At 39.7% G+C, this 12,001-nt stretch overlaps 1 protein-coding gene across 1 annotated transcript; it reads right to left on the reverse strand.

Annotated features, from left to right (window-relative positions):
• Window positions 1-263: 263 nt before the first annotated feature.
• On the reverse strand, window positions 264-4,492 carry LOC306838856 (keratin, type I cytoskeletal 13-like). Its single transcript, XM_079367236.1, has 8 exons — window positions 4,016-4,492; window positions 3,148-3,230; window positions 2,393-2,549; window positions 2,079-2,240; window positions 1,736-1,861; window positions 1,565-1,639; window positions 1,327-1,472; window positions 264-537 (listed from the first exon to the last, which is right to left on the reverse strand). The coding sequence occupies exons 1-8, from the start codon at window positions 4,445-4,447 to the stop codon at window positions 330-332; spliced, it is 1,389 nt and encodes a 462-aa protein (XP_079223362.1). The 5' UTR covers window positions 4,448-4,492; the 3' UTR covers window positions 264-329.
• Between the last annotated feature and the right edge of the window lie 7,509 nt (window positions 4,493-12,001).

The raw sequence follows: 12,001 nt of genomic DNA on the forward strand, positions 1-12,001 counted from the left end.
ACTTTGTGATATGACTACAATATTTTTAATCTCACATGTTCAATTCCTTTATTTGTTTTGTTTTTTTCTTACTTTGTGCTGAAATCTGTCGTGTGAGACACTCACTGAAACACTGAGCTTGGAAAACTTCATGGATAAAACATGTTTTTTTGATACACTTTTGTGTCTTTTGTTGTTCACTCGTTGCATTTTTTTTGAATTTCTAGAACTTGGGAACCTGTCAGTATAGTGACGTATGAACAAAAAGGACACAAGAGAAAAACTTTTATGTTAAGGCACATCAGCCACTTTTATTTGTGCATCGTTTCAATGTAAGCTGAGTGAGGTGCTCAGTTCACTTTTGTTTCTTCGCTAACCACCTCAGAGCTGGAGACAACCTTCCCATCCACTACCTCCTCCACGATGGTGATGACTTTCTGCCTTTTGGTAGAGGTCGAGACGGGGGCAGGGGGGGTCGTGTTGAGGTTACTGCTGGAGGAGCTGGTTGAAGTCCTGGAGGAACTCATGGACGAAGAGAAACCGGAGGAGGAGGAGGAACTGCAGAAGGAAGAAACATAGATTTTTACATCTGAAGTCACATATAAAGTAAAGAATTGTCCTTTCGAAGTGTCAACAAAGAAACACTGCTGAATACTCAAAAAAGAGTAGTAGTTAAAGAAGGAGACACAAAATGAAAGGAACAACAAATAAATTATTTTTGCACTAACCCTATCAAGATTAATGTTCATGAAATGTGAAATACATTTGAAAAGAACATAGATTTTCATTATTAAATGCAGAAATAAAATTAAGGTAAATGAAATGTATAAGAATTATATTTTTTCGTGTTTCGAAATGCATCTGTCGTTATTCCTCTTGTATATATTGTTCTTAAAATTCCTTTGTTGGTATTTCTTTGCATGTTAACTCTCCTTTTTGGCACGCCTACGATTCAAAATACTATTTGAAATAGGAAATAAATCAATGTGTATTTTTTCGATAGTGATATATGTTTTAACACTTTTAATATTGAATATAAGGAGTACGGTCTTCACCAGCTCTTTTTGTAAAGTGTCTTCAGACAACATTAATTATAATTTGTTTGAGTAATATTTGTCTTACTCTTCAACGTACAATCTTATGCCAAAAATATGTTTCAAAAGTTGGGACTGTGACCACAAAGACTGTCTTTGTCAACAGAGCTTACAGCTCTATGCCTTTTTTTATGTCAAAAACAATCATGAAAAATTGAGTCTTTTATGGTTTGTTTGTGTCTTAAATGTACTTTAATTCTACCTGCAGGACATTTATCCTACAGGTGAATAAATAACTCTTTAAATCTCTCACCCGCCACCCTCTCCATCCAGCAGCCTCCTGTACTCGGCAATCTCCATCTCCAGTCTGGTCTTGATGTCCAGCAGCATCTGGTATTCTTGGGACTGTCTCTCCAAGTCAGACTTCAGCTGCATCAGCTGTTCCTCCATCATCGTCACCTGAAGAAGAAAAAGCATAAGAAAAGAAAGTTTACATGTTGAATCCAACGAGCAGCAATAGTCTGAGTGAAACTATGAAACAGAATCCTCACCTGGTTCTGGTAACCTGTCAGCTGCATGGAATACCGGCTTTGGGTTTCAGTCAGGGTGTTCTCCAGTGACGATTTCTGCAGGAGAGAAGACCCGGTTCAGTACTCATAACATACACTCGATGTAAATGAAATATGTGTGTGTGTGTGTGTGTGTTGGTGTGTTATTCTCACCATGCTGAGCTGTGACTGCAGCTCGATCTCCAGACTCTGCAGCATTCGCTTGAGGTCTGAGATCTCAGTTTTGGACGTATTGATGGTTTCTGTGCTGACAGCAACTTCTTGGTTCAATTCATCTGTCTTTTTGGGGGAAAAAAAATGGCAGCATTTTCATTACAATCTGTAAGTTTACCCACTGATTTAGTGATATAAACGTGTCAAGTTGTATATTTTGTATAATTTTACTTAATAACACAATAAATGTCTGGAGAGATATTTATTATAATCCAGACAGTTGTTACAGCTGTTGTTATGTTACAGTTAGATACCAATTTTCTACAATAAAATGAAGTCGTACCTTCGCTTTGAACCAGGCTTCCAGTTCTTTGTTGTTCTTGGCAGCGGCAACTGCGTATTGGTCTCTGATTTCCTCCATTATTGCAGAAAGGTCTTGTCCTGCAGGGGCGTCAACCTCCACGTTTACCTGACCACTCATCTGACTCCGCATGGCAAGCAGCTCCTGCAGAAAAACAGTGAGACTTATTAAGTTTCCAGCGTTGGTCCTTTCAGTCATTTCTCAATCCTGTGGGAACCTAATTTATAAGCAGCTTTAATTACATGTCCACGTAAACTATATGAATCCCTTAAATGGATAAAAAAATATTTACTGACCTCCTCGTGGTTCTTCTTGAGGAAGATCAGCTCCTCCTTCAGGCCCTCGATCTGCATCTCAAGGTCGGACCTGCTCATTGTCAGCTCGTCTAGGACCCTCCTCAGCCCGGCGATGTCTGCCTCCACTGACTGACGCATGGCCAGCTCGTTCTCGAACCTACAATCAGGATAAATTAATAAATAGTTTTAAATCAGTTTTTCTGGGGAAATGTCTCTTCTCTTCTCTTCAGGTTTCAGTAACGAAAAAGCTAAGGAGATAGTGTTTGCTATCATGAACTCTTTTCCGCACTCTTTTTCTGCTTGCTATCTGTAGCATATGTGATTTTCTTTTAGCAAGATAATTAGCTTGGTAGCTAACTGGATAATACAGAATAGCTGTAACAGAATCATGGACTCTTATCTCCTGCCATAAAAGCGGCGTTACTTGAAAAAGGTAAAACAGATATTTTGCTTAAATCCAGTTAACTGAGTTATCAACCTTAGCTTGATGGATGAATGGACTGTTTGACAAGTATCAGTACGTAAACTGTAAGTAAAAAAACTATCAATCTACTCAATTTCAGTAAGATAGCTAATTAGCTTGAAAGCTATGAGGAAGGTTTAACCTAGAGGACCTGATTGTTTTATTGACCCTCAAGACTGTGTGCTAAATTTGTCTTTGACAGAAGACCAGAATTTTAATTCTCTGGCTGTCCGTGGGGTGCGCACACTCCTTTAGCCTATTCTACCTTTTATTAATAAATGAATTCACTCACTTGAGCCTGAAATCATCAGCAGCCAGTTTTGCATTGTCGATGCAGAGGTAGATACCACCGTTGTCTCTGGTAGCATCCTGGATCTGAGAGATAAAAGACAAAAGAAATGCTCTTTACTTTCAGTTTGTGTTTCTCATGTTTAAAGTATCCGTTTTGATGAAAAACATATTACTGATGCAAAGTTGAATGAGTCAAATTATCCTCTCTCCCTTTTAGTTCTCAGATTTTGTGATTATATATGGACAGAAAACTGGAGCAGTAAAATGTGCAATTGTAATTACAGATTTAAATGCTTGACATATTCGGATGGATTCTTTCGTGATGAAAGGTGTTGGCAGATTTAATACCTTTTAAAAAAACGATTATTTTAACATTTGCTGGTTTCTCTCTCTGAAACATCTCGATTCTTTATCTCTCCTTCTTAATCTGTGTTTGAGTGGAATAAACGTAATATCTGCTCCTTTTCAACGCTGCTGTTTCTTCAGACAGTTCTTGCTCAACGAGTTCAAAAAAGCAACACTTCTTATAATCCAAAATGTCAGCTGTCAATCTTCAAATACACAGTCAAGCACTTAATCTAATAATTGCTAAAAACAGGTTAAGAGCAACGAATGTTGCACGAAAGGTGTTTGAGTATTTTGCCTGTGATAACTAGATTGTTGTTGTCATACATGTTACACCTGGTTCAGCATCAACAGTATGAAGATAATGGCAGATCTAGGGTATTGCTTTGATAAACCTAATAATTTACAGACACTGTAATGAAAACATAATCACAAACTATAACTTTCATTCAATGATTAAACGCAGTTGCTGTTGTTGTGTTAAGGTAACTAAATATCAGCACACATGTTGGAACTAAACTCACCTTTCCCTGCAGCTCTGCAATGGTGGCATAGTAAGCGCTGTAGTCTCTGGAGGATGGGGAGGTCTTCTTTTCCAGGAACTCTCTGATCCTAAGCTCCAGTTCACTATTGGCAGCCTCCAGCAGGCGCACCTTCTCCAGGTAGGTAGCCAGACGGTCATTCAGGTTTTGCATGGTTGCCTTCTCGTTGGCAGAGATGTCCATTTCCCCTCCGCCGCCGCCGCCGCCGGCGCCCATACCGAAGGCGAATCCAGAACCACCACCTCCACCACTACTAAAACCACTTTGGTACTGGAAGCCACCTCCACCACCTCCACCACCTCCACCACCTCCGCCATAGGAGGACATTCTGACCGCACCACGTCCACCGGGCATGGAGAAACTGGTCATACCTCTAGAGCTCATGCTCATCACGGACCCTCCTGAGTTGTACATATTGTGATGTGGATAAAGGAGCTGTCTTTCTGCTTCAGCTGAGGAGACAAGACGAGACAGTGGAGCTCAGAGATCAGCTGCTGATTTTTTATACTGTTAGAGGAGTTCGTGAGGAGGAGGAGAGATGGATGGAGCCAAGTCTGGGAGGAGACACCTGCCCGTGTTTAACTCAACAGAAGGTTAACGGGTGTGTAGGTGTGCCTGAGAAAGGCGGAATCCACCCATCGTTAGTGCATTCACCTTTTAGTAAACACACAAAAGGATCAGCTTTAATCAAAAGATTAGAGTATAAGAAGGGCTGCAGGCGAGTTCAAACTTGGATGACATTTAGATTTACAGGTCGCTCACTACATGCAAAAACACATCCAGTCAATCAGCTGCAGCAAAGAGTGACCTTCTTTACAATAAAACACAACCTGTTATCAAATTTTTTATGAGGGCAGGGTTGGGTAACTTTTGGCCGCAAGTTATTGTGGTGGGACTCATGAGCCAAAGTGCCTTAAAGACTAAACCACGTGTTTGATTAAAAAAAACTGTCTTTGACAGCTGAGTAATCTTGAGCAAACAGAGACAAAGAAGCGAGACTAATGCCAGGTACACACATATGTGAGAGACCGCACACATTACATCGCTCATGACCAATGAACATTTCAGATCTCACACACTAGCCGATTCAGCCGCCTCATATCACAACGTGTCATCTTGCACGGTCAGATGCAATTTAAGAGTAAACAAACCGGCAAGCGAAATGTCTCTTAAAAAAGTTTGGATTCAATTATATGATGTGAAAAAGAGTTCAGTAACTTAATGACTGTAAGCTCTGTTGACTAATGTTCTCTATCACAGAATGACTGAGTTTAATCTTCAATAATCTGACATCTGTGTCAGATGGTTTAACCTTAGGACCTTCTGATTATGCCCAAATTGATCCACCGCTGTACCTGGGGCTTGAGTTTCAAACCCATCGGACCCTAACCCTGGATGGTTTGACCCCTGCCCCAGATTGCCCATCTGAACCCCAGACTGTTTGTCCTCAGCTCCAGATGCTTTGACTTCAGACTGAGATGGTCTAAGCCCGGCCAAACATGATCTGAATACGTCCTCAACCCCATCTGAACTCAACTCCTGGATAATCAGATCTCTGCTGGAGAGGGTTTAAGACCAGACCCAGAGAGTTTGATAGTCTGATTTCAATCCTAGAGGGTCAGGGTTTGATTGCTCTGGCAGTCCTCAACCCCAGTCTGACATCTATTGAAGATGGTTTGATCTAGACCCAGATTAATGTATTCAACAATGATCTTCACACCTCTAAACTCTGTAGTATAATGGCAGGGACGTATAACCTCAGAATCAATGAATAAAAATGTAGCTTAAGATAACATTATCACACAGAAGTCTAGAAGACTACAAACACTCAAGTTCATTTTTACCATTTACAATTACACCACTCGTTCTAACATTTGGATTAAGCTTGTCATAATATAAATCAAGATCTCTGACAGAGAATAATGGACGCTTTAATTATTATTTCTTAAAACGACAGGTGCAGTCAAACACAACCAGATACTAGGAATGTGGATTTAGCTGCATGCTGTTCACTTAATCCACGGTAAACAGGTACGCATACTTAAATTAAAGCCTGGCATTCAGTGTACGATTGTACAAAGATTCATTGCTGAATGTTAAACCCAGTGTCTGTTTAACTTCCTTGTATATGACTCTCTGAACAATGAGTTCTCTGAACAACACTAAATAAGATCATAGTTTGACCTGGAAAAAAAAGTGCAATTTAAGATGTGATTACTTACTTTAGCATTGTTAAAATGACACATTTTTTACTAAACTGTTGGAGACAAAGGCTGATTGAACTCGAGAATTTTCTGAAAACACTGAGCAGCACCGAGCAGAAACAAAGGAAGCTTTTGGTCACAATCACTTTTAAAGGTGTGGTTTGCATGAGAGAAGGTGCACAAGGTGCTTTTGCACAGTAACAACATGGCACAATCAAGGCCATGAAGCATGCTGTATGTATGTTCTAAAGCAAAGGGGTACACGAGGAATACTTAAATTGTCTTTTGATTTATATTGTTTGATTCTTCTCAAGTTTAAATTTGCCAAATTCAGCAGTTTGTTTCTCAGGAATCATCAGTACTGAAGTGTTATCACATGTTGATAATGAAATAACAGCGATTGAATGAGAAGCATCAAACTGGGACAGAGGACTCAATAGATTCACTTTATGCATAAACGCATCCTGGAGCAATGTCAATCATTTAAGTATAATGATTAAAGTGGAAATGCAGGTTGGGTGTGGCTGCGTGGTATTCTGCTGCAGGCGTGTTCCCATCATGCACAGCTGCTTTCAGGCTGCAGGGAAAACAGACAGGTATGCACAACACCCACACTCTTATCTTCTTTATAGTAATTACAGGTGAACTTTAATTTTACTTCAATTCAGACAATGCCCAACATGTTTGTTTAATAGGCGTACTCGTCTCAGATGTTTGGCTCTGAAGGGACAATTATACCTCCAAAAGAACTTGTTCAAACTGACAGCTTTCTGCAGGGTCACTGAAGGCAATGCTCTGATTTAGCTGTATTACTCAATCATCAGTGTATTCAACAATGTTGGTCTTCTCTGGTACATAAACATAATCTTATCTAAAAAGTCTTGATTGGAAGTAGACCATTTTATATAACGTCTCTGCAGAACCACATGACCCGACCAGATTCGCTCTACTGACTGTCTATTGCTTCAAGTCGTTTTCTATGACCTTTGAAAACCTGCACTTAGCTATTCCTCTCCAAAAATGAATGTGGAACGATTTACAACACATTCTCAAGATTGACACTCTTGTTTCTCTTTCACAAATTAAGACAACGATTTCAAATCACTTTGCCACAGTGAGCGATTGTTTTAACTGAGAACCCTCCTGTTTTTGTCGTCTTATTGCTGCTCTTTCTTGTAACTCTACATTTACGTCATCTAGCGTAAAACCTCACAACATAAGCTGAAAGCTTGTTTTAATTTTTCAACCCTTCATGAACATTGTACTGACAAATGCATGATAGGACATGACAGCTCAGTTACTACTACTATTAATGAAACATCAAAACTCATGAGTAATCTAAAAAGTCTCCCTCTGTTTTAGCTAACGTCATATTTACCATTCTGCTTAGAGGCAGGGTTGGTAATTTTTTCCAGATACACTGTTTAAGCTCTTGGTTGAAATTGTCTTTAGTGTCCTGCCAGAAATGAATAACTTGTGCTCTGAAAAAGGAATGAAGAAAAGTGGTCAGCTTGTAAAAGCTTCGATCATTATCTGCCACGAGGTGCCAATCTGATGAACCAATCACACTTTCTCTACCCCATGCATGCACGAGCCCACACTGAAAGCATGAGCTGAGGTTCACTTCTGGACCAGCGGTTCTTGCACATGTAAGTGAGGGGGCGTGGCTTTTATGGAAGCACAGAGGGGAGGGGGGTGGTTGCAGATGGAGCACTGAGGGAATCCAACTTTTAAAATCATGCTGGTTTTAATAAATTATCAAACCTGCCTTTAAGGTAACGTAAAAATCTCTCACAAAAGAATAAGTGGACACTTGGGAGATCAAAAACAGCAGCACTGTGCCTCACAGCTCTGCTACTATTTCTGCTTAGCTTACAACATATTTCATAAGTCGACAAGCATGCATGCAGTGTTGTGTCCCTACAACATCAGGGGGTTTGAATGCAATCTGTCTTAAGCTGGCGTATAAGAAAACTCTCCTCAAACACAGAGAACACTACAAATCTTCAGATGCTATGCTAATTAGAAAAAACTCATACCGATACTAAAGCTAAGTCATGACCCTGTTTAAACTCACCAATCTCTTCTGGTTCAACGTTCAGTCACTTCTGATGCTTGAGCTCACATCCAAAGCTTTCTGCTGCTGTACAACTCTGCTCCTTCTCGTGCTTCCATGAAAACTCTCCTGCAACAATCAGCTAACATCACCTGAGAACTTCTATTACACTCCGACTATAGATGGACAATAGCAGTACATTAAAGAAAAAGTTGTACGTCATGCACAATAAATGAAGAGTAAATGAAATAAACTTCAAATCTAGCAGGAATCTGGCTTGAAAACTGTGTTTTTTTTGTCCATTCTTAATTACACTGTGTGCATGATAGTGTTCGTACTAAAACAACTGTAACAACCATAGCCCAGTTAACAACCATAGCCCAGTTAACAACCATAGCCCAGTTAACAACCATAGCCCAGTTACTGGCTCTTTTACTATTTTTGAATCATATTTTGTAACATTTTTATATTTTTGTCGAATTTAATTTTTGCACTGTGTGATTTTTTATCCTGCTTTGCTGCTGTAACACTGTTAATGTCTCAGTTTGTGTGATAAATAAAGGGTGATCTTATTATTCTGATGGGTAGGAACTCTCTGACCAACTAATAAATGTGTGTTCACTAACTGACAGATATTGTCTTAAACACACACACACACACACACACACACACACACACACACACACGTAACAATCCCCTCCACCACCTCAGGGAAATCTATGGAGAAACCCTCTGAAGCTGCTCCAGCTTGTCCCCTCCCCAAAATGAACCCTACTCATGAGTCCTTGGCCTGCAGCATCAGTCTTATATAACAGATGTTACCTGAGAGGGGCAGGGCTGCTGCTGCTGCTGCTGCTGCACAAAGTCAATTTTTTTTCTTCATCCTGGATGATAGGTGCATTGAAAAAGATCAAATAAAGACTTTTTTTATGAACCAGATTTCTGTATCATATTTAAAAGCTCAAAGTAGAAAAGACGAAACCCTTCTTGTGACTGATTGCTTCCCTGTAACTTTAATTATGCAAAGTCTTCTCAAAGAAAATAAACCTACACAGCTCAGAGGTTTTTATGCACTGTACGTATGTCAGGCTTGTTTAGTATTTAACAAAAGCTAACAAACAGCTTGTACAGCTTCTGGTGGTGTTTTTCGTGTCAACTGTGTGTAGTTTTAAGGCATCAAAAGTACTTGGTTAAATGTAGGTTGTGCTGAAGATATAAACAGCCTCATGTTTAAGACTGTGACAGGTAAGAAGTTTGACTCAAGCAAGGTTTTTTTTTAGGTTGTGAATTTGAAGTTTTGACTTTATCAGCGCTGGTCCATTAGTTAGCTTGTGTTTAAGACGACGTAGCCAGTCTGGTCTGTGTTGTCTGTGCTCGATATCCCAACATGCTTTGCAAAGCAAAAGCAGCAACTTCTAATACACAATGAATGGGGGCCATTGTTCAAGTACACACAGACACAGTGGGTGATGTTGGCGACGGCACTTGTGGTCATGTTGACGTGTTTCATTCTGGTATGTTTGTTGCAACACTTTATGTGACAGACAACTTTCTAGATGGAAAACGTCTTACCAGTGCGTCTTATAAACTTTGCGTTTACAGCAAACAAAGTTCAGGCATGAAAAGAGAAAATATGCCGTTTAAGATGCATGTGTTTGACATTCAAATTCATTAACACATATTCCAACTCATTATTAAACAACAGAGTAACACGGCACTAAACTAAACCTGTAACCTGTAAGCACCTTTTCTTTAAATTGATAGTTAGCTTCATATGACAATAAACTGCACATTTAACAGCAGTCCTAATTACCAACAGAATATTGCGTTGACAACATTTTGCAAATCTTCAGTTGGACAAGTCAGTGTGTCAACCTTTCTGTGTGCCACACCTGGCTTGTCAGATAGCCAAACACAGATGAGACTACTCCCTACACGCCCCTGAATGTTCCATGTATACTTACCTTTAACAAAGTACTTGCAGACTTTGCGTTTGCAGCTTCACTTCAATACAACATCCAAGCACTTCTTCGGCCTCGGTTTCAGAGGGTCCCAACCAGCCTCCGTCAAGTCGCAGCAGGTGTGTGCCTGCAGGTGATGATGTCTCGAAAAGAGAAAGTCAAACACTGTCAGGGTGTTGTTATAATAATAAAAATAATGTTCAGACAAGTTTCATGTGTTCAAACCAGCCTTTGAAATCTTATCGTAACAGCATGTTCAAATGGAAAAAAGGCTGAAAAAACTGTTTCCTATCATAGGCTTCAAAAATATCATTTACAGCTTTCTTTCTTTCTTTCTTTATTTTTGGCATTTAGAAAGCCAAGCAGACCAAATAGAGCTGAAGACTCGTTCACTGGGGAAGGTTCATGCTATTCAGACGGCACAAAAAGTTTAAAGATGTGTCTATAATTGTTAAGCACAGAGGGATCAACAAGGGGATTACATAAAAAAAAGAGTTCCAATCATCAGGGAATTTATTTGCACTGAAGGTAAGATAGAAAACATGTCACGATGGAGAAGCTATAAAATCTTGCGAGTTTAAAAAAAAAAAAAAAAAAAAAAATCTCAATTGTCTTGACCAGCTGGTTTTTGGAGGGCTGAGATTTTTTCGAGCAATAAAAACATTTTCTGTCACAAAAGGACTGAGGATAAAATCTTTCTGCAACATTTGAAACACCACAGGGAATTTCTCCGACTTCGATGAGAAGCCTGAAGATGTGCAGAGATTACTAAAAGAGTTCATCATGTCTGTATGATGACAATAGGGGAAAAGATCAACCTGACATCCCCCTTAATGTATTCCAAATGATCTTTATTTTACAATTTCCGGAGATGAAGTGTTTTATACTGCTGCAAATATGTTTACAGCCTGTTCACATTCCCTTGATGGAGATAACTAAGTAACCGATGCTTTGTTAAGGTGCATCAAACAGACCCACAGGAAACCCTCTTTTGTGTCAACCCATTCCCAGCAGCTTAAAGAAGCAGCTGTAAGAAATCAGAGTACTTAATTCACCTTTGACTACCTCGACATACTGACTTTATTTGAGGATAATCTCACAGTAAATCTTGGTCTTTTCGTTATTTGCTTGTTCTTGTCCCCAGACCGTGTCATAAAACACGCAATAAATCAAACATCACCTGAGTCAGATAACAACATGCCCTCCCTCCTCGCTTCCTCCAAATCAGGGTGTGACGGCCCATGCATTCTTCTGGATCCTTCCCTCAAACCACATTTTGGCTCTCCCTCTCATAAATCCTCCTCGTCTGTTTCGCTTTTTTACCATTAACAGACCATCAATCACTCACTCAGACGTCACTCGATACACGTCACACCAAAAGTCTGCACGGAAACCAAAACTCTGCATGCAATTCTGCAGGAACGCAATGTCAGACAAACTTCTTACTTCTTAATGATAAAATGAAGTTTGTAAAATGAAAACAACAACATTTCGCTCATCTGTAAAAAAGGTATCAAACTTTCCCAGCTTCACATTTTGTTGCTCTATGTGCAACTCTGTACGTTTGTGTCCTGGAGAGAACTCCCACTATTTGATGAGGCTCAGATAAACTGGGTTTTGTTGTAGCATGCCCAGCTCAATATGTTTTCCATACAAGGAAATGTCAAGGTGGTTCTCACCTGAGGCTGTTCTGAGTCTTTAAGGTGAGAGTGACTATACTTTGATTTCTAGCAGTTACTGCGTGCTC

The sequence above is a fragment of the Symphodus melops genome, assembly GCF_947650265.1.
Source record: "Symphodus melops genome assembly, chromosome: 17".
Taxonomy (NCBI): Eukaryota; Metazoa; Chordata; class Actinopteri; order Labriformes; family Labridae; genus Symphodus; species Symphodus melops.